This window comes from Leptonychotes weddellii, chromosome 5 (genome assembly GCF_054177405.1).
Source record: "Leptonychotes weddellii isolate Sample4059 chromosome 5, ASM5417740v2, whole genome shotgun sequence".
NCBI lineage: Eukaryota > Metazoa > Chordata > Mammalia > Carnivora > Phocidae > Leptonychotes > Leptonychotes weddellii.
Genome location: NC_138373.1, coordinates 116976631 through 117003310, shown reverse-complemented (window position 1 = coordinate 117003310; position 26680 = coordinate 116976631). Strand labels below are relative to the sequence as shown.

General features: G+C 38.3%; 1 protein-coding gene across 1 annotated transcript; it reads right to left on the bottom strand.

Annotated features, from left to right (window-relative positions):
* Positions 1 to 1022: 1022 nt before the first annotated feature.
* CCT2 (chaperonin containing TCP1 subunit 2) lies at positions 1023 to 19261 on the bottom strand. The gene is made up of 16 exons (XM_081822056.1): positions 19108 to 19261; positions 18262 to 18336; positions 18094 to 18159; positions 17365 to 17476; positions 16960 to 17036; positions 16722 to 16834; positions 15485 to 15687; positions 13703 to 13803; positions 13377 to 13504; positions 11214 to 11317; positions 7862 to 7981; positions 7352 to 7480; positions 7049 to 7152; positions 6655 to 6754; positions 5351 to 5492; positions 1023 to 1316 (listed from the first exon to the last, which is right to left on the bottom strand). Exons 1-16 carry the CDS (start codon positions 19108 to 19110, stop codon positions 1286 to 1288), a joined length of 1608 nt encoding a protein of 535 aa, XP_081678182.1. The 5' UTR covers positions 19111 to 19261; the 3' UTR covers positions 1023 to 1285.
* Between the last annotated feature and the right edge of the window lie 7419 nt (positions 19262 to 26680).

Here is a 26680-nt window from a genome sequence, read left to right as displayed (position 1 = left end):
GCACCCGAGGTATGGAGGTGAAAACAGATGTTATGATGTGATAAAGTACTTAAAAAAAAAAAAATCAGTGCAATTCTCTTTGATAATCTCAGGAAAAGCTTCTCCTTCATGTCAATGTTGGAGGATACACACTAGGACCACAAAGAAAAACACCAGTTTTCCCAGTTTTAATTGCTTCTACAAAAGTAATATTAAAATGTTGAGACAAACTTTTTAGACAAAACCAAAACAGACTGGGGGCACTTGGCCAGCTCAGTTGGTAGAGCATGTGACTCGATCTCAGGGTCATGGGCTCAAGCTCCACGTGGAGCCTACTTTAGAAAAACAAACACAATAAAACAGGTTGTTTTATCAGCATTTCTTTGAAAACCCTTTTGCTCCTCTATGGGAATAAAATGTCTCTCCATTAAGGTAGCAGAGATACCCTGTAAAAACTCAACCTACTGCTAGGCTTTCTCTCATTTCTGCTATACATCGAGGCATTAATAACCTCCAAATCTAAATTCACCTTTAAACCATTAACTCAGTACATACCTATCCCTATTCCCACTCTTTCTCGAATCCATTTGCCAAAAACAAAAAATCCTAACTGATCAACAATGCCTAAATCTAACCACATCCATCTTTTTTAAGATATTACCCATTAAAGCATCAAAGGTGCTTGAGAAACAGCTTGTAACAAATGACTTTTAAAACAGGACTTTTTCAAACTTGAAGTAACAAAAACCACGATCATTTTGCCCTATGTAAGAGACAGTACTTAGACAACACAAAATTAAACTGAGTACTAAACTTTAAGATACTTTCACTAAATAAAATTAAACAGCTAATAAAGGTTACATATGATTACAAACCAAGAGATTAACCTATGTTTATCACATCTGACTTTGACTTGACAAGATCATTATTTCATAAACGTGTACGGTCCATCATCAGTTGAGCCAAACAACTCCATACTGAGAGTATAATCATTTGCTCCCATTAAATAAAAAAAAAAAAGTACAAGCCACCACTAAGACAGATAAGAAAAATTAATTGTTCAAATTTTTATTTTGATGCACAGTATGAGAAATGAACTTTTAAATCAACTAAATTTTATGGATAATGAAACAGCAAATAAATTAGACCCATGTTAAAATAGAAGGTCAGTTAAATGTCCAAACTTAAGGATATAAGAGCCACAGATAAACTTCGATTCCACAGTCTTCTTCAAAAGGTCGAAGTCTTTCAAACACAACTTTGCTATGAACTAACTGGTCCAGAGCTCAACAGCACATGGGAATGTTTAACAGGGGTGGTGATCAGGGACACGTTTCCTGCAAGTATTACAAAACAAACACTTAAGAAAACGCAATGGTAAAATTGAAAAACATGACTGTAACCAAGGATTTATATTAAATACAAACACAGCTGAAATCCTAATTTTATCAAAACCATTATAACCAATTCCTTATAACAAGGATGTTTCTACCTCATTACTAACATCCCTCAATTATTATTGTATTAGTAAGAAGACAGTACAAAATCTGTGGAATGTGAAGACCCATAGGTATTTAGCAATTCTCAACTTCTCATCCAAACAACCTATTTAACAAATACATATTCTCCCAAAAAAAAAAGGTTAATTCATGTTTTCAACTAATGTGTGAGGGCATTTTACCAAATCAAAGACAAAGACAGTTTACTCTTAACCAGAAGTTGTAAAATGACAAGGCTTGGGGCGCCTGGGTGGCTCAGTCGTTAAGCGTCTGCCTTCGGCTCAGGTCATGATCCCAGGGTCCTGGGATCGAGCCCCACGTCGGGCTCCCTGCTCTGCAGGAAGCCTGTTTCTCCCTCTCCCACTCCCCCTGCTTGTGTTCCTGCTCTCACTATGTCTCTCTCTCTCAAATAAATAAATAAAATCTTTAAAAAAAAAAAAAAAGACAAGGCTTTGGGGCCTCTAGATGAAAATCTCTGGATCATTATTCTAAATAATGAAAATGAATGCCAGTAGATACGCTATTGGCAGGGTCAGGTAACTCACCAAAGTATGTAAACAGTGCCTTTCAATACATCTTAGGTGTTAAACTTTTACTCTCTGGGGAGAAAATAGTGAATCTCTCAAGGAGGAGGCATGGCAGGGTATTAGAGAATTTTTTTACTTAAGCACTGCTTTTTTTACTTTACTTTTTTACTTTACTTAAGCACTGCTTCTAGAGTCAAGTATAGCAATCATTCTAGAGAAGCAGAGAAAGTATAAAAACAGATCCAAAGAGTACAGCATACTGGGGCAATATAAAGAAAGATCTTCCAACCCTGGAAGCTTATGGGAATATGATTAAGGATGCTGAAAGGTATCAATAGAGAAAAATTTCTCCAGCAGCTGTCACGGGGCAACTAATCTGGAAAACGAGTCCCCTGGAGGTTAAGTATAAAAAAGTTCCAAGGTTGAGGTAAACACAATTACTCATGTTTCTTTACTACAAATTACTGAGTATGTCTACTAAATTTAATAGACACTTAAACCACTAAAACAGTGGTATCAGATCAAATGAGGTATTTTAGTGTATTTCAAATGTGGTTGAGGGTGCCAAGTCATTGCAAAGATTTCTGAGGGTGACCTTATGTGACCTTGCCGTCAAGCCAGAAAACTTTATAGACCTGTTTCCTTTTGCTATCATTCTGCTTAAAAAGACAGGAGAAAACAGAACCACACTCAACCATCTTTGCTGACACAGCTTCCAAGAAACTTTCTCTCAACTCCTTCCCTCACCAATGCTCCATTCCAAAATAGGACCATTCCTCATTACCCTAACCAGTACCAGAGAAAGAGAATCTTCAGATTTTTCAAGCCCAGTCCTCCTTCCACTACACCACAGTAGATTTAAATACCACTCCCCTTTTCTCTCCACATCCAAATCACTATTTTCTCCTCTTTCCTTCTTCCAATAATAAGAGGATGACAGCTGCCATTTACAGAAGCAAGCCACTGAAGGGGTGCTACTGGGTTCCACACAGAGATTCCTCATAACAGAGTCCACTTGAGGTGCAATCTCCTGATAGTGCTCCTCCTTCCCTCCTGTTCCCAGGGACGAACTCCCCTGTGGTCCCCGTGCTCCATCTAAAACCAAGCCCTTCTCTCGTTCTCTCATTCCTCTTCACAGCTACTCAGTGGGCTGCTTCCTCTACCGCATCCATCACCCCGCTAGCAGATCACTTCCACGTACAGCACTGACTGTTCACAGTAGAGACCCACGTCCTCTAGCTCCCATCCCACTTCCCTGCTTCCATTCACAAGAGACTCCCCGAAAGCAGTCTATATACACTTCCGCCAATTCTTCCTTTCCTGACTCTGTCAAACCTACTTCAGATTTTTGTCCCCTCTACTCCACAAAACTGCTTGTCAAGAATACCAATGACCTCTGTTGCTAAATCTAATCTTTAAGGTCAATTTTCAGTTTTTATCTTACTGGACCAATATATTTTATCACTGCGGCAGTTGATCATTCCCTAACCCTAAATACTTCCTTTGTTTAGGGACGCCTGGGTGGCTCAGTCGGTTAAGCGTCTGCCTTCAGCTCAGGTCATGATCCCAGGGTCCTGGGATCGAGTCCCGCATTGGGCTCCCTGCTCCGCGGGGAGCCTGCTTCTCCCTCTGCCTCTATCTCTCATGAATAAATAAATAAAATCTTTAAAAAAAAAAAAAAAAAAAAAAAAACTTCCTTTGTTTAGCTTCTGAGGAAAACCCCATCCCTGGTTTTCCTCCTACCTCAGTGGCACTCAGGCCCCCAACCTTTAAAATTTTGCATTATGGAAAATTTCAAATATACAGAAAAGCAGAGATTAATATAAAGAAGCCCCACGTATCCATCACCCAGTTAATAATTATCCTTTACCTATACTTCACGTTCCTTTTTAGTGTCCTCTGCCAGTTGCTCTGAATCTTTCCAAACTTATTACTGGAATTCTCAAGTGTCCAGTGCCTAAAACCCCTTCCTTCCTTTAGCTACATTCCCTCTCTTGGGGACACAACCGGTCTCATGGCTTTAAATACCACATGTAGGCTAACAACTCCTAAACTTACAATTACAGCTCAAGCTTCTCTACTTCAGCTTCAATTACCCAACTGCTTCCTCAGTGGAAAGCTCAATGTCCAAGTCTGACAACCCCACCCTCCTTTCCCAAAGTCTTCTGCTTCTAAGATAAGAAAAACTCATTTATCCCAACAAAAACCTTGGCTTATCCTTCATTCCCTTTCCTCTCACAGCTTATATCCAAACCATAATCAAATTCTGCTGGCTCTACCTTCAAAACCTTTTATCAACCCCTTCTCACCACCCTTACCTCTATTTCCTGGTGCAAGCAATCATCGTCTCCCATCTACCTGAACCACCACCGTAACAGGCAAAATTAACGTTTTAGTAACTACTAGTAAGAACAATTAAAATTGTTAAACTGAATCTTCAAAAGTTAAGATTTTCTGGCTACTTAACTATTTTTTGTGTGAATGAGTTTCTGTAAGAATTTGACATCTTAGAAAAACTGATGAGGGGGCGCCTGGGTGGCTCAGTTGGTTAAGCGACTGCCTTCGGCTCAGGTCATGATCCTGGAGTCCCAGGATCGAGTCCCGCATCGGGCTCCCTGCTCGGCAGGGAGTCTGCTTCTCCCTCTGACCCTACCCCCTCTTGTGCTCTTTCTCTCTCTCACTCTCTCTCTCAAATAAATAAAATCTTTAAAAAAAAAAAAGAAAAAAAAAAAAAAAAGAAAAACTGATGAGGGGCCGCAGGGTGGCAAAGCTGGATAAGCGTCTGACTCCTGATTTCAGCTCAGGTCATGATCTCAGGATTGTGAGATCGAGCCCCACACAGGACTCCAAGCTCAGCGAGGAGTCTGCTAGTTTCTCTGTCCCTCTCCCTCTGCCTCTCCCTGCGCTCGTGCGCTCTCTAAAATATATAAATCTTTAAAACAAAACAAAACTGCTGAAATAGGAACGTGTAAGGAACTCTGTACATTACGAGCTTAAGATAATCTATATGAAAAACTGTACAAGACAGAAAACGACTGGAGCAAACTCAGCCTAGTGAAAAGACATTCGTTCTTAACACTACAGCCCTCGCTCCCATGTAATCTGGTTCTTGATCTTTCTGAGCCTGGCTCTTCATGGACCTTTCAATCCTGAGAGCTCCGCTGTGTCACCCATACCTCTCTCCCTCTAAGCTTTTCTGACTTAAAGAGTTGTGACTACATATTTTAAATAATGTGCATAATACCTTTAGCTAGGCAGAAATACCTTTTTCTTTCAACTACAATTACCAGATACACACATTTACCTATTTGGTGCTTTCTAAAAAATGTTTAAGGGCTACGATACCTTGGTGCTGCTTTGATAATGTTGTCCACACGAAGAATCACCTCTGCTGCTTCAGCTGCACTCAAAAGAACTTGTCGCTTTACTTGGAAACTTTCTGTTATACCCAATACTGCCATATCTCCGATGGTACCTTCCTTCATATCTAAAAAGAGAGAGTATTTACTAAATAAACAACATTAGTTTTAACAACTAAATTATCAAAATATCTCTAATGACTTACAACAAATGAAGTTAATCCTGTTATAAAAAATGAGATTACAAGACTCAACTACTCAATTTATTTAGAGCATTCTCATCAGCCTAAAACTCAAGGGAAGACTTTTAGAAAATTAAAAGGTCAACTACTGATCATCTGTACTAACGGACAACTAGCTCAGGTAACGGAAAATTTACACAGAACACTCAATCGCCTATCTTTATTACATACATAAATGTGTATGTATATACGTGTACATATATATATATGTAAAATTACTGCAGAAAATGTGCTCATCACTAAATACCATGAATTCTTAAGAACTGAAAGAATTCAAAACTCATCTACTTTTCCTCTTGTGAGAATCATACTTCACCTCCTGACAGATTATTCATTAGCTCTCTCTTCTGAAGCGATGGGATTATCTACCCTCTATGACTATTCCTGTAATGTCTTGGGACAGTTCACTGGGAAATTTTTCAATTTGAATTAAATTTGCCCTTTGGGCCACTTTTATCTATGTAAAGACCTGCACTCAAGAATGCCTCATAATAAGTTTCCTATGAGAGTAGGATTTAATATTTACTATAAGAAATTTAATTAGGTTTATACTTATTTCAGAATATTAGTACTATTTATGTATTTAAATCCTACAGTCAACACATAATAAACTAATTACAAGTCTTCTAACTAGTTTTATACCCCTTATGGAAGAACAGTTCTGACAGTGTTGAGAATATGAAGTTAAACATTCTCCTAGGACATATAATGGTTACGGAGGCAAGCACCATAGAAATCTTCTCTATGCTTATCCTAAGAATTCATCTTAAAAAAAAGAGAGAGAATTTGGTAAGGAGTTATTTCTTTTTTTTTTTTTTTTTTTAATTTTTTATTTATTTGAGAGAGAGAATGACAGAGAGAGAGAGAGCATGAGAGGGGGAGGGTCAGAGGGAGAAGCAGACTCCCCGCCGAGCAGGGAGCCCGATGCGGGACTCGATCCCGGGACTCCAGGATCATGACCTGAGCCGAAGGCAGTCGCTTAACCAACTGAGCCACCCAGGCGCCCCGGTAAGGAGTTATTTCTTAATTACTACAGTCGTTTTCTTACCCAGTCCAGCAGTTGTATTGCCTTCACTATGGGCAGCTCGGAGCTGTGCCACCAGATCCGCACTGTCATAGCCTGCATTATCAGCTATGATAGTTGGCAACTATAAAGTGAAAAAAACAAATGGTAACTATTCTACAATAAGAGAGGTGTAACTCTCTTAGTCCTAACTAGGACAGCTTTTTAAAATTACGCATTTAGAAACAATGTAGTATTGTTCCTTTTAATTACTGCTCATAAAAAAGATAAGCTCCCGAATCAAATTTAAGTGGTGTGAACCAGTTCTTTTTCTTAAAGCCAAAAATTAGCAAACATGTCCAAGAGAGAAAAATGTATTCATTTAAAAAACCATCAATACTCACAAAATGTGTAAGTTCAAATGTCTTTATCAACTTACCATTCTTAGGGCTTTAGCATAAGACTCCATTGCAACAGCTTCTTTGCCTGGTGTTCTACTGGCAAGCTGTGTCACAGCATGAGCCATCAGCATCTCAGAACAACCTGCAGATGAAAATGAAATTCCAATAAATTATGATGTTTAGTTATCTCCAACACACTGACTTACTGATTTCCCTTAAGACACATCAAGCATTTTAAAATTAGGTGCAAACGCATTATATACAAACTTTCTAAAAATCATTAAAGCCAAAACCATTACTGTACTTTAATAGAACATGTTTAATATTTTTAAAACGCTTACCTCCTCCATAAACTGTTCTAGAATCCTTCACAGTTTGGGCAAGAACACAAAGAGCATCATGCAAAGATCTTTCTGCTTCATCTATAATTTGTTGAGTGGCACCACGAAGAACAATGGTACAAGCTTCACCTAAAGTTAAAAAATAATATTCTTAGGTCACAGTGAATACAAAAAATAAGAGTTTGCCTTCTATTATTTATGCAGATACTGGTTATGATTATTATTTGGTTTTAAAAGCTAACATGTCCTCTGCTGTTATACATTCTTTTTGATAATTATCCATGTTCACAATAGTTCTAAGTTATCTAAGAAACAATCATGTTGAATATACACTGTTCACATAGGCAAGGTTAACATGAGTTTGACCTCAAGAGACTGAAATAAACATGCATCCTATGCTTCTCATTGATTAAGACACATCATACTCTAGTAAACAGAGTATTTCTTTTAACTTCAACAGAGCCTATCAAAGATTTAGGAACCTAAATCAGGATCTACATAATCACTCACCAAGGGCCACCCCAGAAAAGTGGATGAGTTTATCTTCTCCAATCATGACTTCCTCAATAAGCTTGCAACTTCCGAGCTTCACTAGTTCTGGGTGGTCAAAGGTAGAGGCAATTTCACCACCTATGAACATAAACATATGTTAATTAAATGCACAACACGTTTAAAATTTGTTTCCTAGCAAGAACTAATGAACAGACATTTTTTAAGTTCACTTTTAAGTTCATTTTAAGAAGCACTTCATTTGGGCGCCTGGGTGGCTCAGTTGGTTAAGCGACTGCCTTCGGCTTAGGTCATGATCCTGGAGTCCCGGGATCGAGTCCCGCATCGGGCTCCCTGCTCAGCGGGGAGTCTACTTCTCCCTCTCCCGCTCCCCCCTCTTGTGCTCTCTCACTCTCTCTCTCTCAAATAAATAAATAAAATCTTAAAAAAAAAAAAAAAGCACTTCATTTAAACTAATCTTTACAATCACCCTCATGAGAGATGCTCTATTATCTGACATAAAACTAATAAAACTGAGGTAAAGAGATACTTAAGAGTTTCTTCCAAGGTTACATAGCTCGAATAAATAATACAGTGAAGCTGGGATTCAAATCCACGTAATCTGTCTTTAGACTTATATGTACACACTGTATAATACTATTTCCCAAAGGTTATTTTTTCCCCCCCAAAGGTTAAATTGGGACTTTAACATTTACTTTTAAGTCTGAATTTAAACTCCGATTCTCTTTTGAATCTAGTCTACAAGACCAGTAGCCTTATGATCCAACTTCCCAAAACGTGAAAGTATTTGACTAGTTCTATTATGTCTACAAGATGACACTAGAAACTGCTTACAGGACACCTGATATCTGCTAATCATCATGATAACTGAAATCTCAGAATGCCCCTATAAGGCCCAGAAAAAGGGGAAATGTATACTGAGAATTTCCCAGAGCAAACCAAATGAGGTATCAAAAAAGTAAATTATTCTGGGGCGCCTGGGTGGCTCAGTCGGTTAAGCATCCAACTCTTGGTTTTCACTCAGGTCATGAGATCCAGTGGTGCAGTCTTGCACTCAGCGTGGAGTCGGCTTGTCCCTCTCCCTCCCCCTCTGCTGCTCCCCTCCCATGCACTCTTTCAAATAAAATAGTTTAAAACAAAAAGCAAATTTATTTTTATATCTTATTTCTATTCCTATTTTCCCTACATCTCCCATGGTGTAAGCTGAAAGACTCAGCCATTTCCTTCCCTGGTTCTTAACTGCAAAACTTCGGTTTCCATTTTAAAATCCTTTTCTCTAGTTCTTCACTCTTTTAATAAAGTAGATTCCCTCTACCATCATCAACCAACCCCTCTTTTCCTACTCCTTACTGTTAAGTCTGAATAATTGATACTTTGTATCTATTTTACAAAAAATTTATTAGAAAGAACTCTGGTCTTTCCAACTCTACTGATTTATGATGATCTATTTAGCTGACTTTTTGACTTCTGATTGGCCTGAGCCTGAGACTGCTGTATGTTCTAGGTGTGAGACACAACAGATATTTGGGACACCCCATATCCCCAAAATGAGACTAATTTGGCTTACGAGAATTTTCATTTATCCTCAATTCACTCACTTACCTACATTTGCTAACAAAATATTTCTATAGACATTTACAAGTACCAATTTCATGCATCCTGACACCACATAAGCTAAGGATGGGAGGCACCACAGGGCCAACTTTGCAGTGGGTTGTGCTTGGTGCAGTCAATATTCTTCTGAGTATATGTGGCAATTTCATGTATCAAGTCCTTAAGATATCAACTTATCCCATGAATGTCCTATCATCCACATTTATTTCTTATGTTATTATCTTTAATTTTTTTGCCTTAAAGGAGGAATTACACCATAAATTTTATCACCTTAAGCATCAAATACGTATGGCTCTTAAAGAACTTTAATTAAAGCAAGTAAACCCACTTCAAACTAATTAATGAAAGAAAAATTTCTCTTTTTAGGTCAGAAGACCACGCTTCTCAAAATATTAAAAATGGATTAAGAAGTTATTCTGAGATGAAACCAATTCTACCCTTTACAATAATTAGTATACTTTATTTTTAATACTCATGGCACTTGAAAACTAAATTCAACATTCCTAGTGGCTTTATATCTCAAATCCCTCTCCGTAATTCTCATTTCAAGATCTCAAACCAACTTTCCAACCCATTCATTCATTTTCAAGGGCCTGAAAATTAGAGAGTAAGGGCTGCAAAACTTAGTTTTTCAAGGGCTACTTAACAGTTACTTTAAAAACTATTGCTACAACAAAGTCAACAAGTTGCAACACTATGTCATTTTGACAGACACATTATCTTACTTATAAACATTTCTATTCCACACAACTGGGAGTATGAAACTCATACCTCTGTTGACTGGTATTACAGTATACTAACTTTTCATTATTCATTGCTGGATTGTTTCACACTTATTTCAACATTACTTCCACAATTTTTTTAAAAAGATATATTTATTTGACAGTGGCGGGGGGGGGGGGAGTGCAAGCACACAAGGAGGAGCGGCAGGCAGAGGGGGCAGGCAGAGGGAGAAGCAGGCCTCCCGCTGAGCAGGGAGCCCGATGCGGGGCTCGATCCCAGGACCCTGGGATCCTGACCTGAGCCGAAGGCAGACGCTTAACCGACTGAGCCACCCAGGTGACCCATTACTTCCACAAATTTAAAAAAATTAACACAATGTTTAAAAGCACTTGACCCACTCTCTGGCATACAGTTAAATGTTCACTAAAGGTTACTCTTATAACTTACTATCACAAAGGACTCAAAGCATTGGACTACTCAGCACTAGAAATAAACAAAGGAATAAACTAGATAAAACTTAGTCTTTTTTTAAGCTTTAGTTTCTTTAGAGGAGGGGTAAATCACTGGTCCTGTGGGTTTGTGAGAAAAGATCTAGTATCTTTAAAACAATGTAACAAAGATGGGGCTCCTGGGTGGCTCAGTACTTGAGCATCTGCCTTGGGCTCAGCTCATGATCCCAGGGTCCTGGGATCAAGCCCCGCACTGGGCTCCCTGCTTGGTGGGAAGCCTGCTTCTCCCTCTCCCACTCACCCTGCTTGTGTTCCTGCTCTCGCTCTGTCAAATAAATAAAATCTTTAAAAAAACAAAACAATGTAACAAAGGTATCTATAACCTATGGCAAACATGGCAGAAAATTCAGTCTCTAAGGATGTCAAAAAACTGTAAATCAGATTTCAGAATATTTATACTCTAAGCCCTTTAGAGTATTTCTTTGTACTCTCAAAAGTTACATTTACTAACATTCAATAAATCCAAGAGTGATTAGTGTTAGAAATTAATGCCTTTTTTCTCATACCTGTGACAAGAGCTAGGCGTTCCACACCTGCAAAATCTGCATGTTCAATCGCCATAACACCAGCAGCACCAAAGAGCTGTTCAGGGTAATTATAAATTAACTGCCTATAAATAAAATAAAAATGTTAAAAATTGCTATTTCACAAGACTAAAATACATTAGACTAAAAAACATGGAACCATTTTTACCTTACCAATAAAGAAATACAAATTAGAAATTCCATATACAAGAATTCATAAGCCACACAACTTAGTGCATCCATGCTAGCACTGCAAACAAGTTGTTTTTTATGTTGCTATTGACAGGATAAACTGGACCATAACTCTGAAAAGCAACATAGCAGAAATGCATCAAAAACCGTATCAATGTTCAAATGCTTTAATTCCACTCCTGAGGCTCTACATCAAGAAAATGAATTCAGATATTAAAAATCTTTAATGAAGGTATGTATAAAAATTTTTACAGAGAACAGCAAAACCTGCCAATATCCTCAATGTCCACTACGAGTGTGTTTGTGTACATCACAATTTACCAATTATAAAAACTGTAATGGTAAGTAAAAATTTACATTGTTAGGTTAAAAAAAAGGCAAGTTACAAAAGTTTATAGCATGTGTTCACAGGTAAGTGAAAAACTGAAACTTGAACACCACACACATACATACACAAGTCGGCTTAATAAAAGAATGAATTTCAGGAAGGTTAGACCTCAGATTCTGTTCCTTCTTTATACTTTTCTGTTTTCCAAAATGAGGAGATGTTATTTTTTAATAGGAGTACAAAAGGACAGGTTTAAGTTTGGAACTTAAAAAAAGGCCAAAAAATTTTTTTAATTAGGTGTAAGGGACTCCTGCGTGGGCTCAGTCAGTTTAGTTTCCAACTCTTGATTTCGGCTCAGGTCATGATCTCAGGGTCGTGGGATTGAGCCCCACGTCAGGCTCTGCGCTGGGCATGCAGCCTGCTTAGGATTCTCTCTTTGCCCCTTCCCGCAAATATTTGATTTTTCATCAAATATTAACTGTCTGTCAAAGTTAACCTCTGCCATTTCATTGCTAGAAATGTGCTGTTCCTCTTCGTATTTTCACCGTTTAAAAAAATCCAAGAGATCTAGGGCGCCTGGGTGGCTCAGATGGTTAAGCGTCTGCCTTCGGCTCAGGTCATGATCTCAGGGTCCTGGGATCGAGTCCCGCATCGGGCTCCCTGCTCCTTGGGAGCCTGCTTCTCGCTCTGCTTCTCTCTCTCTCTCTTGAATAAATAAATAAAATCTTTAAAAAAAAAAAAAAAATCCAAGAGATCTAAGCAGAGGTAAAATTAGGCACAAAGGCCCTGAGGTGGGAATGAGCAAACAGTTCAAAGCAGTGGGTTCAAGCCCCCTGATCCTGGAGGGGAATAGAGGACTTCTTGCCAAAACTCTAGCCTGGGCTTCTGGGGCAAAGGCGGACATGGTGAGTATAAGACTCCTCCACTGCCCACTCTAGACACTGCAATGAGGTGGCACACACTACCACTGGATCCTAGATACTTGACCCTATAATATCAGGGTAGAAGCTGGCCAGAGAGCCATGGAAGAAAGCTGTGAGCCCAGAGTGCCTGCCACCTGACACGGATTCCATGTTATGCTGCCTCAGGCCACTGGAGTGGATGTAGTCATGACTTTTTATAGAGCCTTTTCTAGTTTTACTGAAAAAAATTTTCCATTGCCTTTGGAAAAAAATCCGTAAACACCTTAGATACTAAAAATTAAGAAAGAAAACACGGGAAAAGTTTACACATACTTCATACAGATTAAAGCCCTAAAACTCTTGTTACTTTTCATTTCTTATTTTATTCCTTTGCTATTAGCTTTATGCTACTTCAAAGTCCCATCATTTAATATGAAACTGAAGCTCTCCACCAAATATATGTATATGATAGCCCAAAATTAAGATGCAACTGCCAGATCAGAAAACTATTACTGTTAATATGAAAAGGTTTATTAGTCAAGTATATTAACATAAAACATCACCAAAATGGTGACACAAATGTTTTGCTGTAAAATTCTATTTGGAAAAAACACCAGTTCCTAAATAACAAGTCACTAATTCAGTATGAAGTATTTTCATACATCTTTGTAGACATAAATCATTAGATTATTACAAATATTGTTAGCAAAAGCACATACAGACCTGTTAATAAAGCAATTTATCCCATGCTTAAGAATACGTTCAACTTTCTCCTTCATTTTTTCCTTTTCGGCATGTTCTATTTCGGCAACCTTTGCTGTAGAATCAACTCTTACCCTGGAACCAAATATCTAAGACAAAGGAAAGCATAAAAATAGTATCACTTTCATTACTCCTGAGTCGCACAGCTTAATTTTTATGTAAATACACTAAAATTACATATGTGAATACATTCATATGTATTCTAGGTTTTTTTAGCGGAAGTGACTCCCAGCCTGAATTTATAAAGCAGCTAACAATTAGAATTCTAAGAAATGTAGTTAACATACCTTTATTTTGTCTGTATCCATACCAGTATTTGCAATGAGAATTTTAGCATTTTCAATTCTCTTCGGTTGATTTACTCCAATTTTTTTATCCAACAGAAAGCCTACAACACATTGAGTATTTTAGTAAGTACTTCAAAGCTATATTGATAAATCTTTATGTCTGCTTTATCAAATTACTTTTTCAAACAACATGCATTTAAGTCCAACTCACCAAGCTCCTAGAACCTGTAAAGCATTCCACTAAAGCAAGTGATCATAAAATCAATTTAGCAGGTGGAAATCTAAAGACAGAGCACAAACCTTAAGAATAAACACAGTATTTTGAAACTTCTGTTTCACATATATACAAAATATGCAGGTGTGGATTGTAATATAAAGCTAGTAAGTCCACTTTCATTAGCTTAAAACCAATGCAACAGAAAAACTATGAAGATTCGGGAAAACGAGGTATTGCTAGAGATTACTGAACTTTTTAAAGAACTGAGGCTGGTGATAAAATGAAGAACAAAAAAACAAAAAACCATGTACAATGGAGTCAAACAAACCTAACCCCAACCATGCTCATGCTGCTTACAGGCTATGTGTACAACCTTGGACAAATTAACCTTAGCTATTCTTCTGTAAAACAAGAGTTTACCACAGTGCTAGTTTCTAGCCTATGGGCCTGTAATTTGGAACTCTCTCTCCAGGCTTCTTTTAGATGCGTGCGTAACTTTTCCTTTTTAAGACATTATCATCTTGGGTTTTCTGCTCCATTCAGATGAACCTAATTCTCAATCACTAGTTCAACATCATGAGGAATAAATGAGATTTTAAGTAAAATTCCTATTAGGATGCTTGCACAGAACATTCAAGAATGGTAGCTATCCTTGTTTTCATTATCTTTCCCTACCACTAGGCCCTATTAGAAATGCTACACAGCCCTTGCATACAAAATCAACAAAGAATATTTTTAGAATTGTTACTCCTTTGAAATAGAAACAAATGGGGCGCCTGTGTGGCTCAGTCGGTTAAGCGTCTGCCTCTGGCTCAGGTCATGATCCCAGGGTCCTGGGATGGAGCCCTGCATTGGGCTCCCTGCTCAGCAGGGAGTCTGCTTCTCCTTCTCCCTCTGCCCCTCCCTCCTGCTTGTGCTCTCTCTTCTCTCTCTTTTCTCTCAAATAAATAAAATCCTTAAAAAAGAAATAAATAGAGAGAAATGACATACAGCAAAACCTGGAGTACGAATCAATGGTAAAACACAACTTGTTCCTGTTTCTCCTCTGTAAGAGAACGTTTACATATTCCACTCCATAAGCCATTTTGTAAATACAATATAAAGATGTCCTGAAAAATTCATACTCTAAGAACAAAATACATTATTACTAAGGAAAGAGCAGTTGCTAAGATTTATTTACTACTTTTTAAGAACACCAAGAACTATAACCTTAATACCCACCAATTAAATGATACACAAACTCTTCCTGGAAAAAAAGGCATTTGAGAATAGCTGACTTTTACTAAAACTACAATTTCTCTTTATTAGAGACTGCAAGAACTTCAAGGTATAGAGTAAAACCTAGAGATTATCAAAGAAATTCTGGGACGGTGTGAAATGAAGCACACAGTAAGTATAATAAATGGATCAAAAAACCAAAAATGGTTGCAATGATTTCTATTCTTAAATACAAATTTTCTGGCTTTGTAAAGTGTTACCAGTCCTGACTAGATAAAATGAGGATTCACTATGTAGCCCTCAACGTCTGATCAAAGCTTGTTTTCCCACATTCAACATACTCATACCTTCGTCTAAATAGGAATCTGCCAGACTTCCTCCTAGCTTCTTGATGACGTGAATTGCCTCCAGATTACCAGAGCCTTTCAGTCTGAGAACAGCTTCTACAGCTAACTGAGTAAAATGGTCTTTGTGATGAGTAAGAAGTTTTGAGGATAATGTTGTTCCCGCAATGTTCATTAAATCTTCACGGAATTTAACTTCGTCAGAACTAATAAAAAAAAAAAAAAAGACTCACGCCTGTTTTTAAAATGCTTCTTCAAAGCTATGAATCCTATTTTTCTTTTCAAAATTTATCCAAATACTTGTCAACAGATAATTTCACCCCAGTCAGGGCTCTAAGCCATAGCAGAAGTAAGTTCACAGTAACCAAGAAATGCAAAATTAAAGGATACTATTTTCCCCACCATCTGGCAAAATACCAAAAGAAACACAAGCAAACTAAATACCAAATGCTTCAAGAACATGGATAAATAGGTATTGCTATACAGATATTAAGAGTGAAAATTAATAGGGACGCCTGGGTGGCTCAGTCGTTAAGCGTCTGCCTTCGGCTCAGGTCATGATCCCAGGGTCCTGGGATCGAGCCCCGCGTCGGGCTCCCTGCTCAGCAGGAAGCCTGCTTCTCCCCCTCCCGCTCCCCCTGTTTGTGTTCCCTCTCTCGCTGTGTCTCTCTCTGTCAAATAAATAAATAAAAAATCTTTAAAAAAAAAAAAAAAGAGTGAAAATTAATAAACGTTTTCTAGAGGATTACTTGTAAATAAAAATGCCTTAAAATACACATATACATCTGGACCCAGCAATTATCCCTCTTCAAGCACTTTTTTTGGGTTTGTCACAACTACTATTAGAAATCTCAAACTTACCAAAACAGATCTCCAGCTATAGATAGATAAATTACACTACTAATAAATTATTGCAGAAAATTGATTATTGCCGAAAATTACACTAACAATATTACACTATTGCAGAAAATATAGACACCCAAAATTTGCTTTTTAATCAACTAAGTTAGAATGATTACGCAATGATTCTATTTGTTTTTTCTTGATTTTTACATGCAAAAAACTGGAAACCCAAACTGTATCTCGAGTGTAATGTGGGGGTCTGTTTTGTTATCGGGGCAGGATGAGGCAATAGGGTCATGTTTGTGTATACTCTTCACTGTTTTCCAGACTTCCTGCATTGAGCCTATTTTGAAAAGAATGTTAAATGTTTCAAACAGTATTATTTTGGTATACCAACCCATGATCAACTGCAGAATTCAACAGAGCCTGTCTTGCCGCCTTTGTGGCTTCTCTCCAACCCGCAATGATGGTCTGTGGGTGAATCTTTTTTGCAATCAAAGATTCGGCTTCCTATTAATAAATAATGGAAAACACTCTTCAATAGAAAACACACAGAAAGGACCTGACTACTTCTGATACAAGAGCAAAAAAAAAAAACCAATAAAATGAGGTTAAAGTTGCTCAGATACTCTCACCCTTAGTAATTCTGCTGCTAAGACAGTAACAGAGGTAGTGCCATCACCAACTTCATCATCTTGAACCCGTGACATATCTAGAAATAAGAAGCTAGTTAGTAACTCATTTGTATTCGATATAAATGCATCCTAAATTACTTCTCTGTAGCTTACGTAACTCTCCCAACATACCCACAACCAACCTGAATCTCACTTATCTAGGTCTCCCCACCTGACAAACTCTTTGGAACTTCTCAGTCTGAAACGTTTTATTATTAATAACTACATGGCACTCCAGAAGCTTATATTTTAATAATGATAATAATTAAAAAGGGGACATCAATTAATTGAAAGTAGTTAGTCAACAAAGCCTATTTAAAAATGTGTTTCAAACTATTAATGAAACCTTATCATTTTCAGACTCACCAACTAAAACTTTAGCTGCTGGATTGTCCACACCGATGTTTTTTAGAATAGTTGCACCATCATTGGTTACCATAAGAGAGGCATCTCGTCCACTGCTTAACAGAATTTTATCCTAAAAGGAACATACTTGATTCAAGTTAAGATATAAATACATCTGAAGAATGCATGGGTCAATCTGTACTCTCATTTACTGCTAATGTGTAAATACTCTGGATGGCAATTTGGTAGTATCCATTCAGATTTTTTTTTTTTTTTTTAAATGCATACACTCCATAAGCAAACCTTGGTGTCTGCCCCTAAAAACACTGGAACAGGGAGACATTAACAAGGTTGTTACAGCACTGTAATAGCGAAAACAATGAATAAATATAAAATATAAAGATCTACACCGAAAGGGATTTTAAAAAGCAACCTACAGAAAAAGTACACACAAATACCTATGATAAAAAAATATATATATAACACATAATACATAATATGCACATAAATCTACATAAAAACAAGTATCAGGAAAACTTACATCCAAATAGAACTATGGTTGTCACAGAGGACTTCAGCTGTGGGAGTACTGTTTTGATTTTTAGGAAGAAGAACATATCCATGTCTTACATATACAAGAGTTAACTTTCAAAGTTTAAAAAGCATCCCTAAAAAAGTGAGCTATTAACTAGATTTCCAAATATGGCTCTAAAGCAGAATCAAAACATAACGATTCCTTGTTTTTCTTACCATGCCCTTAGGTCCTAATGTGCTCTTTACCAAGTCTCCAATAGCGATGGCACCAATAAAAGAAGACTGGAGTAAAAAATCAAAGATTGAAAGTAAAAATCAATTTTACAGTCTTAAAATTCCCAAAGTACAACTGTATCTTTAAAAGTATGGGAGAACAAGGCTCACCAGCCGAGCAGTCTCTGCTCTCTCTTCATCAGCTCCAGCCCTGAAGATGTTAACAGGTGCGAGGGAAAGGGACGCCTAAAAGGGAAAATCAACAATCAGTATGAATACCAATATTAACACGTATACATAGATGCGTTCCGCCAGAAATACATGTATATATTTAGGAGAAAATTAATTTACAGCATAGAGTACTTTTTCAAACAAACGACGATCTCCGTCATTGGGGCGGTCACTTACTTAGGGGGAGTGAGGGACTTGTACAACCTGTATAAGCAAGGAGTTTGCCTTTGGGGTCTACAAGTGCTCTACGAGTAAAAATTATACACCAAAAATGACTGCTAAATATGGCAAGACTTAAGATGACTTTAAGGATAAAGCAGGCAGGGGTTGCAGGCCACTCGTGGAGGCCACTCGCGCAACAACCGCCAGGCGGACGAGGCAACGCGGCCGATTCGCCTCCATCTTCACCCTCCAGCCCTTCCAGCCCGGCTGCTCCAGGCTCCGCCCCGAGAGGGAGGGCGGGGCCTGTAGCGCCAACCCGCTGGGGCACTAGAAATTTCTTCGCTCGGGTTGATCCCCGGGCCTCGGGTTCCGCGACTATGGAGAGGCCGAGTCAGCAAAAAACGCTGGCATGGAGGCCCACACCTCCCCGTTAGGTATGGAGGGCTTCGCCGGCGGGCCCGGCGCAAGCCACACGCCGAGGCCCGCGCCACGTGCGGCGGTCTCCGGGGACAGACATGAGGAGCCCCCGGCCACGGAAGGGCAGAAGAGGCAGCGGGCGGGGGGCGCGGCGGGGCGCGGCGGGACGCGGCAGGGTTTGGGCAGGGCCAGTGGGGCCAAGCTCACCATGGTTCCGAGGAGTTCGGCACACACGCTAATCCCTCAGCTCACGCCCGGTACCAGAGGAAAGAGAAGCCGGAAATGACGGCACACGCTCTCCTGCAGGGGGCGGAGCCCCGGCGGGCTCGCAGCTCCGGCCTGGCACCGCCCTCTGGGGAAGGGAGGGTGTGCCGGTTTTGAGTGAAGGACCGCGGTCAGAAAAGCAGCGAGTCACACTGGGGGCGGGGCTTTGACTCGCGCTCCGCCCCCTGCGGCACCACCCGCTCGGGACCGGGGAGGGGAGGATCTGACGTATTGGGTGGAGCCGGGCAGACTGGGAGTAGAACCCCCGAAGAACAAAAGGGACGCCGCCACGTGGGGTTGCCATAGCAACGGAGTTCCTGCTTCCGTGTTCAATTTTCCTAAAATTTCCTTAAGTTTAATCTTTAAAAAAATTTGCCCTAAAGTATACTAATAAACGAAACGATTCACCAACCTCACCACTTCTTTCCCCAGAAGCAAGCACATTCAGCTTTTTCAGTTTGTGGAGCTTTTGGGGATATCATTATCTTACTAAATATTTTTATTGCTATTTTAATTTTAAACGTTATTTATTGAGTTACGAGGAACACTTACATTCCTTTCATTGAATTTTATTTTTTTTAAAGATTTTATTTATTAATTTGACAGAGACACAACGAGGGAGGGAACACAAGCAGGGAGAGTGGGAGAGGGAAAAGCAGGCTCCCCGCCCGAGCAGGGAGCCCAACGCGGGGCTCGATCCCAGGACCCCGGAATCATGATCTGAGCGGAAGGCAGACGCCCAACCGACTGAGCCACCCAGGCGTCCCCTTTCATTGAATTTTTAAAAATCTGTTTTTAATTGGACGTTGACTGTCTAGGACAAAGTCTTGTGAACTCTGATGGAGACATTTACTTTATCTTTGCCCTGCTTGCTCATTTTCATGTCTCACATTTCACTCGTTCTTTTCCCCTCCACTAGTAGAGATGACTAATATACTCCTACATAATGTGTTGGTAGAGACCAAGATTGATTACAAATATTTGTTTATAAAAACAAAATTTTCTACTTAACTCTAAGTTGACCGCCTAGGACGGTTACAGTAAAATGTGCTTTTAAAAAGTCTATTAGTTTTCTATCATCTACTGATATCCTTTTCTTCCTCTGAGTAATTGATCACTTAGCAAGTGCTTGGACTTACTGGCAATCGTTATTAACATTGGTAGATGTTCTCAATTTTTAACTGTTTTTACCCTTCAGATACACTTTAAGAGGGTTAGTTTACATCAGGGGTTGACAAACTATGGGGAGGGAACCAAATCCAACCTCCCACCTATTTTTTTATGGCTAGAGAGTTAAGAATGTGTTTTACATTTTTAAATGATTGAGGCAAGAAAAAAGACGACTATTTCGTGATACATTAAAATTATATGAAACTTGTATTTTGGTGTCCATAAAGCTTAGTTGGAACACAAGCATACCCATTTTGTTTAATATGTATATATATATATATTTTTTTTTAAGGGGTTTTTTTTGTTGTTTTGTTTTGTTTTTAGTACTCTCTACACCCAGTGTGGGGCTCGAACTCATGATCCTGAGATCAGGAGTCACATGCTCTTCCAACTGAGCCAGCCAGCTGCCCCTACCCATTCATTTTTATACTGTGCAGTGATACAGAATTATACAGTAGCAGAGTGGTTGTGACAGACTGTCTAGCCCATAAAGCTTAAAATAGTTATCTGATCCTTTACAGAAAAAAAATTGCTGACCCTGGTTTACACTATTCTCAAGGTCCATCATGAAAAGGGGTGTTCAGATTAGACAAATTGTTATTTTAAATCTACCAAGATTTTGAAAACTTGGCTCTTCTTGCAGGAAATGCACTTTAATGGGCAGATTCCCCAATCACACACTGAGAAAAGTCACAATGAGAAGCTGAGATGCCTGCACGATATTAAAAAGGGCTGTTTCCATTGTGGGCCAAATCACTTACCTGGAAACATTATCTCCTCTGGTAGGCCTGAGGCTTACCTAAGCCTGAGACTGTGCGTGATGGAAAAACCGCTTAGAGAAGTTGGGGGGATAGCCAGGGGCATTTGGATGGGGACTGGGAGGCAGGCCTTGCCACCTGTGGAGCTAGGCCAGAAACAACCAGGAGATCCCCTATTTGGGGACTCCAGGCAATTTGTCCTTTCCCCTTTACATGTGTTTTTGACTCCTCCTCCTCCTTTGGGGTCACCCTTGTACCCGAGGGGTTGAACACTCAACTTCTGGAACCAGGCTGCATGGGTTTGGATTTCAGCTCTTCTATTTACTAGCTTTATAACTTTGGATGGGTTCCATAGGTCTGCCCACCCTGATCTACAGCAATGGGAGAAATAACAGGATTTGGTGCTTTAAGCCACGACATTTTAGGGTGGTTTGTTGCACAGCGGTAACTAACCTAAATACTCTTTCAACAATGCTTTTGAAGTGGCATTTATCCAGTTTAACTTCCATTTTTATAAGAGCCTAAATCAGTCTCCCTGCTTCATTAAAATGTCACATCCTCCAGTGTTCCTCCATGTTGATGTCAGAGTATCTATTGTTTCTCCAGTGTTTAAAATCCTCCAAATTCTCACCTCATTTAGATTAAAGCAGAAATTCCTTCGTGTTCTACACCTATGTGCTCTCATTTCTTCCTCCTTCTCTATCCCCTACCCTGCCTTTGCAATCTATGCTCCAGTCATACGGAACCCCTGGCCATTGAACAATCATGATCTACGTATAGTTATATACAACTGTGCCTTTGTACCTTATTCCTTCTCCCTAAGACAATCTTTCCTCCCCTCCTCTAAATCTATGAAGACTCTCATCAAACACCTTAGGGATTACCTCCTCTAGGTTTTTCTCCAAAATCTCCATTCTTAGACTGAGTTTGATGCCCTTCCTTTATGTGTGTCTGTATCATACCACTTATATTAAGAATTGGAGTAACAATTTTTTCAATTCTCCTAAGGTATACAGCTAGTACCATTCTAGAGGTATCAGAAGAATTTATTATATACAATTTGTCTCAGGGCTTAGTTCTCTGGGGGGGGGCAGGGCGGGGCAGAAGGGCATTGCCCCCATTAGAAAACTACAAATCCTTTTGAGCACAAGGACTGCTATCTTTATTAGTAGCACAGGACCAGTTCATGTTCATCCATTAAATAAGAATAACATGTGAATAGCTACTGTCTTCAAAGGACCTCAAAAGAAAAATACAGAAATAATCCAAAAAAGTTTTTAATTTCTGAGAACAAATGCCCAAATTTCCCAAGATGCGGTCTCTGCCACATCGTAACCAATCTATGGGTTCCATGGTGTCTGGCACATAGTAAGCAGCCAATCATGTGTGGACTTGTCTATCCCTTCATTGTTTAAATGATCTCCATCTTGAGCTGTACCCAAATAGGCTTTGCAGTGTCACACTGTGACTTAAAAACAGGTTTGGAGTCCCAAAGCTGAGAACTACTAGTTTGAATGACCACATAGATAAAACTGTGAGAGAGTCTATCAAATATTTATAACTTCATTTCGCTTTGATGAAACATGATCTTTAACCCATTCATTATATGATCACTTTGAAAATGGAGGCAATGATATGAGACTAAGAAATAAAACCTCTTATCATAAAGTTTTAAGAAATGTATGAAATATAAATACAGGAAAACTTTATATAGGTATCCAACCAAACTTTTATTGGGGTTTTATTGCAATCTACTTTCGGCAATAAGGGGAAAGTAACCATAAGAACTCCGATCAGATTTTATTCAACAAAGCAGTTTTTCATGAATGCTTAAGGTCAGTGTATAGTCAGCTCAGCTTCCAGTATCAACTTGAGTACCTCATTATGGAAATTTATGCCAGAATGACAACAGTAAGGCATTGCAAGATCCTAAATCATCTAAGATTAAACCATATTTTACATATAATTTTTAGGACAGTATACTAATACTCTACAATAAATAAGGATTTTAAAAATGTGTTGCTTAGCCCTTGTTGAACTAAATTCAATTATTAGCTTATTCTTTAAGTACTCCAGTTAATAAAGGTTTGATTGTACTCCAAGAACTCTGACTTTTCCAAAGATAAAAAAATTAGTTCTTATTTGCTATGACAGAAATTAAGCTTAAAAGCACATTCACACTTGTCCTTAAAAGCATGTTTACATCATATATGAGATAACTTCTCATGCCTGGTGATACGGTATATGGCAAAAAGTCATAAGCAAAGAACGACTAGAGGGCAATCCTCCCAGCTCCACGTCCTCCAAAAAGCCACACTTGGCCTCAGTGTAAAAGTTATATTTTATTGCCATGCTACAAAATGTATGAAGTTGGCACTGATAGGGAGAAACAGAGAACAAAGGGTGGGAAGGGATAGAGGGCAAAAGATGTTGTTACATATACAACAAGGTTTTAATCAACAGTGGTAAATTTTGCCAATATTAAAAATGCAAACCAAAATTTAAAATGCTGATATGAAACAGCATTAATATACAATTTATGCATAGTACAGTATCACTTATGTCTTTTATTAGAGAAATGTGGAATGTTTATAAAAGAAATTAACCATAGGGGATAAAATTCCTACTTCATATACAATTTGGCAATGGTAGTCCCACTGTTAGACAATTTTTTATAAAAGAAAAAATTAAAAATCTTAACACGCTACCTTTATACAAAGTTGCTATATTTATGCCTTTATGTAGGAAAAAAACATTTATAATGCAAATTAGGACATACAATAATATTACAGTATTATACAATGTAATGAAAATAAAAACGTAACACGAAGTTTTTCCTTTATAAAATGTATATTTTGCATTTACTAATGCAAATGTGGCACACCGGTGACTACTGTACTATTAATACCAGTCCGTTTCCATGCTATTATTGTCCAATTGTCATAGAATTGCAATTGTATTGATGCTACAGAAGAATCGTGTTATACCCCCAAAAAAATGAGGAAGTAGGAATGGGGAATAGGGATGTAAAGAACAGGATAGATAGGGTGCTGGTTTGGGCAGAGTATATTGTGGTATGTCCTAAAATATCTGTTAGTTTTTCAAGCCAAAAACATTTTCTATACATTCTATAATTTCGTACCAATGCCTTTATTCAAATTTGGCAAACATTAGGGAAAAGGTAATTAGTACCATATACCTCACATATCAGAAATATGAATGCGATGCCAATACATCAGTTACTTCTGAATGTTTTCTCTGATGGTATGTCTATTTCAAGGAGATATTTTTATATATATATGTATATACACATATACATATATATATATTTACACACACACTACACATTGCACAAAACACTTGGGCATTATGGGTTAGGAACAGCACAGGGGGAAGTGGGAAGTACTTTTTAGCTTGTTAAAACCTTTACCTTGAGGCAAAAATATGGTGGCACATTACTGGGAAATTATGAAAACATAAGGCCCCTGTCCCATTTTTAATAGAACATTACTGAGGTACATTTTTATATGTTGTGCCACAGATCTTTTTGAGGGGGGGGAATAAACAAACACTAGCTTGACTTGTAACATTGAACCGTGGGGTCAACATTAATATCTATAAAAACAAAGATTGCTTGGCAAATTTTCATAAGTCCCAAATGTGATCTATTCTGGATATACTGGGAAGTGAAAAGCTTTTTGCTGAGTCTTCAAGAGTAAAGTGCATATCTCATCACTCCACAGCAGCAGTAAATAAAAGGAATGATTTGCCAATCTTCCTGGAGGGAGGGAAGGCACCATATTTTCATTTTTAAAGGAAGATGAAACTGGGAAAGAAAACACATGAAGAAAAAACACAGGTAATACCCATATCAGTTTCCAACCCCTGGTCTGGGATAAAAAGCTGTTATCACCTGTATGGATAAAAGAGGACTCTATTGGGGGGAAAGCATATGAACGATGATTATATTTCCAAAACCAAAAAGTGGGATCCCATGGTCTATCAACGGAACAGAATATCTAAAATTAGGTCCGTCCCAGAAAATCTGAAACATATGGCCACAATTATATCCCAATAAAATATCTCATTCTAAGATGCACCTAGTAACAGGTACATTCTTCCAGGACAGAGCTTAATGCCCACAACTAGACTACTGCAAAGGACAAGTAGTGTTCTACATTACTTTTTATTAAATAGGAACACAGGTGCTTTCCAGAGACATCTAGAAATAAACACCAGTTGTATACATCTTCCTAATACTCAGAGTACCTAAAATCAAATTCGTAGCAGACAAATTGGTCCCATTTTCATTTTTAAAGCACACAGTATTTAAAGCATACACTGCAATGATTATATTGGAGCTACCTAAAATATATAAAAACTAAGTAGAACCTGGAAGGAGAATGAAAATGATGAGGAAAAGAAAGAAAATAAAGTATCCAACCTCCAAAATGAATCAATAGGTCAGCCCTTTCATTTGGAGGTTCTGTCTTGACTGCTTGTTTTGGAGAAAACCACGTGTACTGGTTCCATTATAATTCTTATTCCACGTTACAAAAACCATCACATAAATTTGGCACGATTAGCAATCTACTCAGAAGAAAGCATAAATGGGACAATATATTAAAAATGGAAACTGCACACCTATACCACTGTTCTCTTTTTAGAGAACAGTGAACACTTTAGTAAGCACCAAGTTCACAGAAAAAAAAAAAAGAAGAAAGAAAATTCTGCTATGCACATAAACCAATGGCACTGAAAATAATAAAGACACCTTTAATAATTTATTTTCTTTATAATGGTCCCACTCTATTATTCTGCTAATCCATCCACTGTCCTATAATTAGGTTATTTACTGATCAGGTTGGGTGCTACATTACTGAAACCTTTTCATGCTAAATTAACCTTCATTACATCTGGTGGATAGATCCAAATCATGATCTCAAACTTCCTCATATTTAGAGAAAACAGCAACCTAACCTTTCCACTCTACCGTCTCTTGTCTTCCTAGGGTTTGAGAAACTGGAACATTCTTGATTTTCCAAGAGTTAGACATATGGAATCTCTTCAGTTTACATAAACTTCAATTCATTTTAAATCTTAAATTATGACACAATCTCATTGCTCTAAGACTTCCTCTGTACCTGCTATGCTGGCAACAGTCCTAACGTTCTAATGAAATCAAGGGTTAATCAAAGCTCCAGCTATGAGTGAAAGGACAGCAGAGCTGAGGAGCACTACTGTGGGCAAAGTACAATTGCAGCCGTGGGACGAGGGAATCACTGCTAAAGTGCTGGGGAGAGTGCCCACAGAGAAAACACAGTACGTTTAGGGAACTTTGCATGTTAAAAGTAGCTTCCTTTTTTCTCGGCTGTTAAAGAGATCACCTATGGACACAAGTGAAGTTTCAAATTGAGCGAACATTTTTATCAGCTTGAACAGTAAACAGCATATAAATAAATACTGGACAAGGGCAACCCTGTTATAGAATAACAGTAAGTTCCAAATGAACCTTCAAAACCACAATTTGACAAAAATGCAAACTAAACAACAACGAACACATAATCCAATTTCAAAACTATGTACAG

What these genes read in the sequence shown, in the direction of transcription:
- CCT2 (XM_081822056.1), bottom strand. An exon ending in TAGCAGCAGAATTACTAAGG is followed by an intron (nt 16,835 to 16,959) that starts GTGAGAGTATCT and finishes ATTTATTAATAG; the next exon opens with GAAGCCGAATCTTTGATTGC. An exon ending in CAATACAACTGCTGGACTGG is followed by an intron (nt 5,493 to 6,654) that starts GTAAGAAAACGA and finishes CTCTCTTTTTAG; the next exon opens with ATATGAAGGAAGGTACCATC.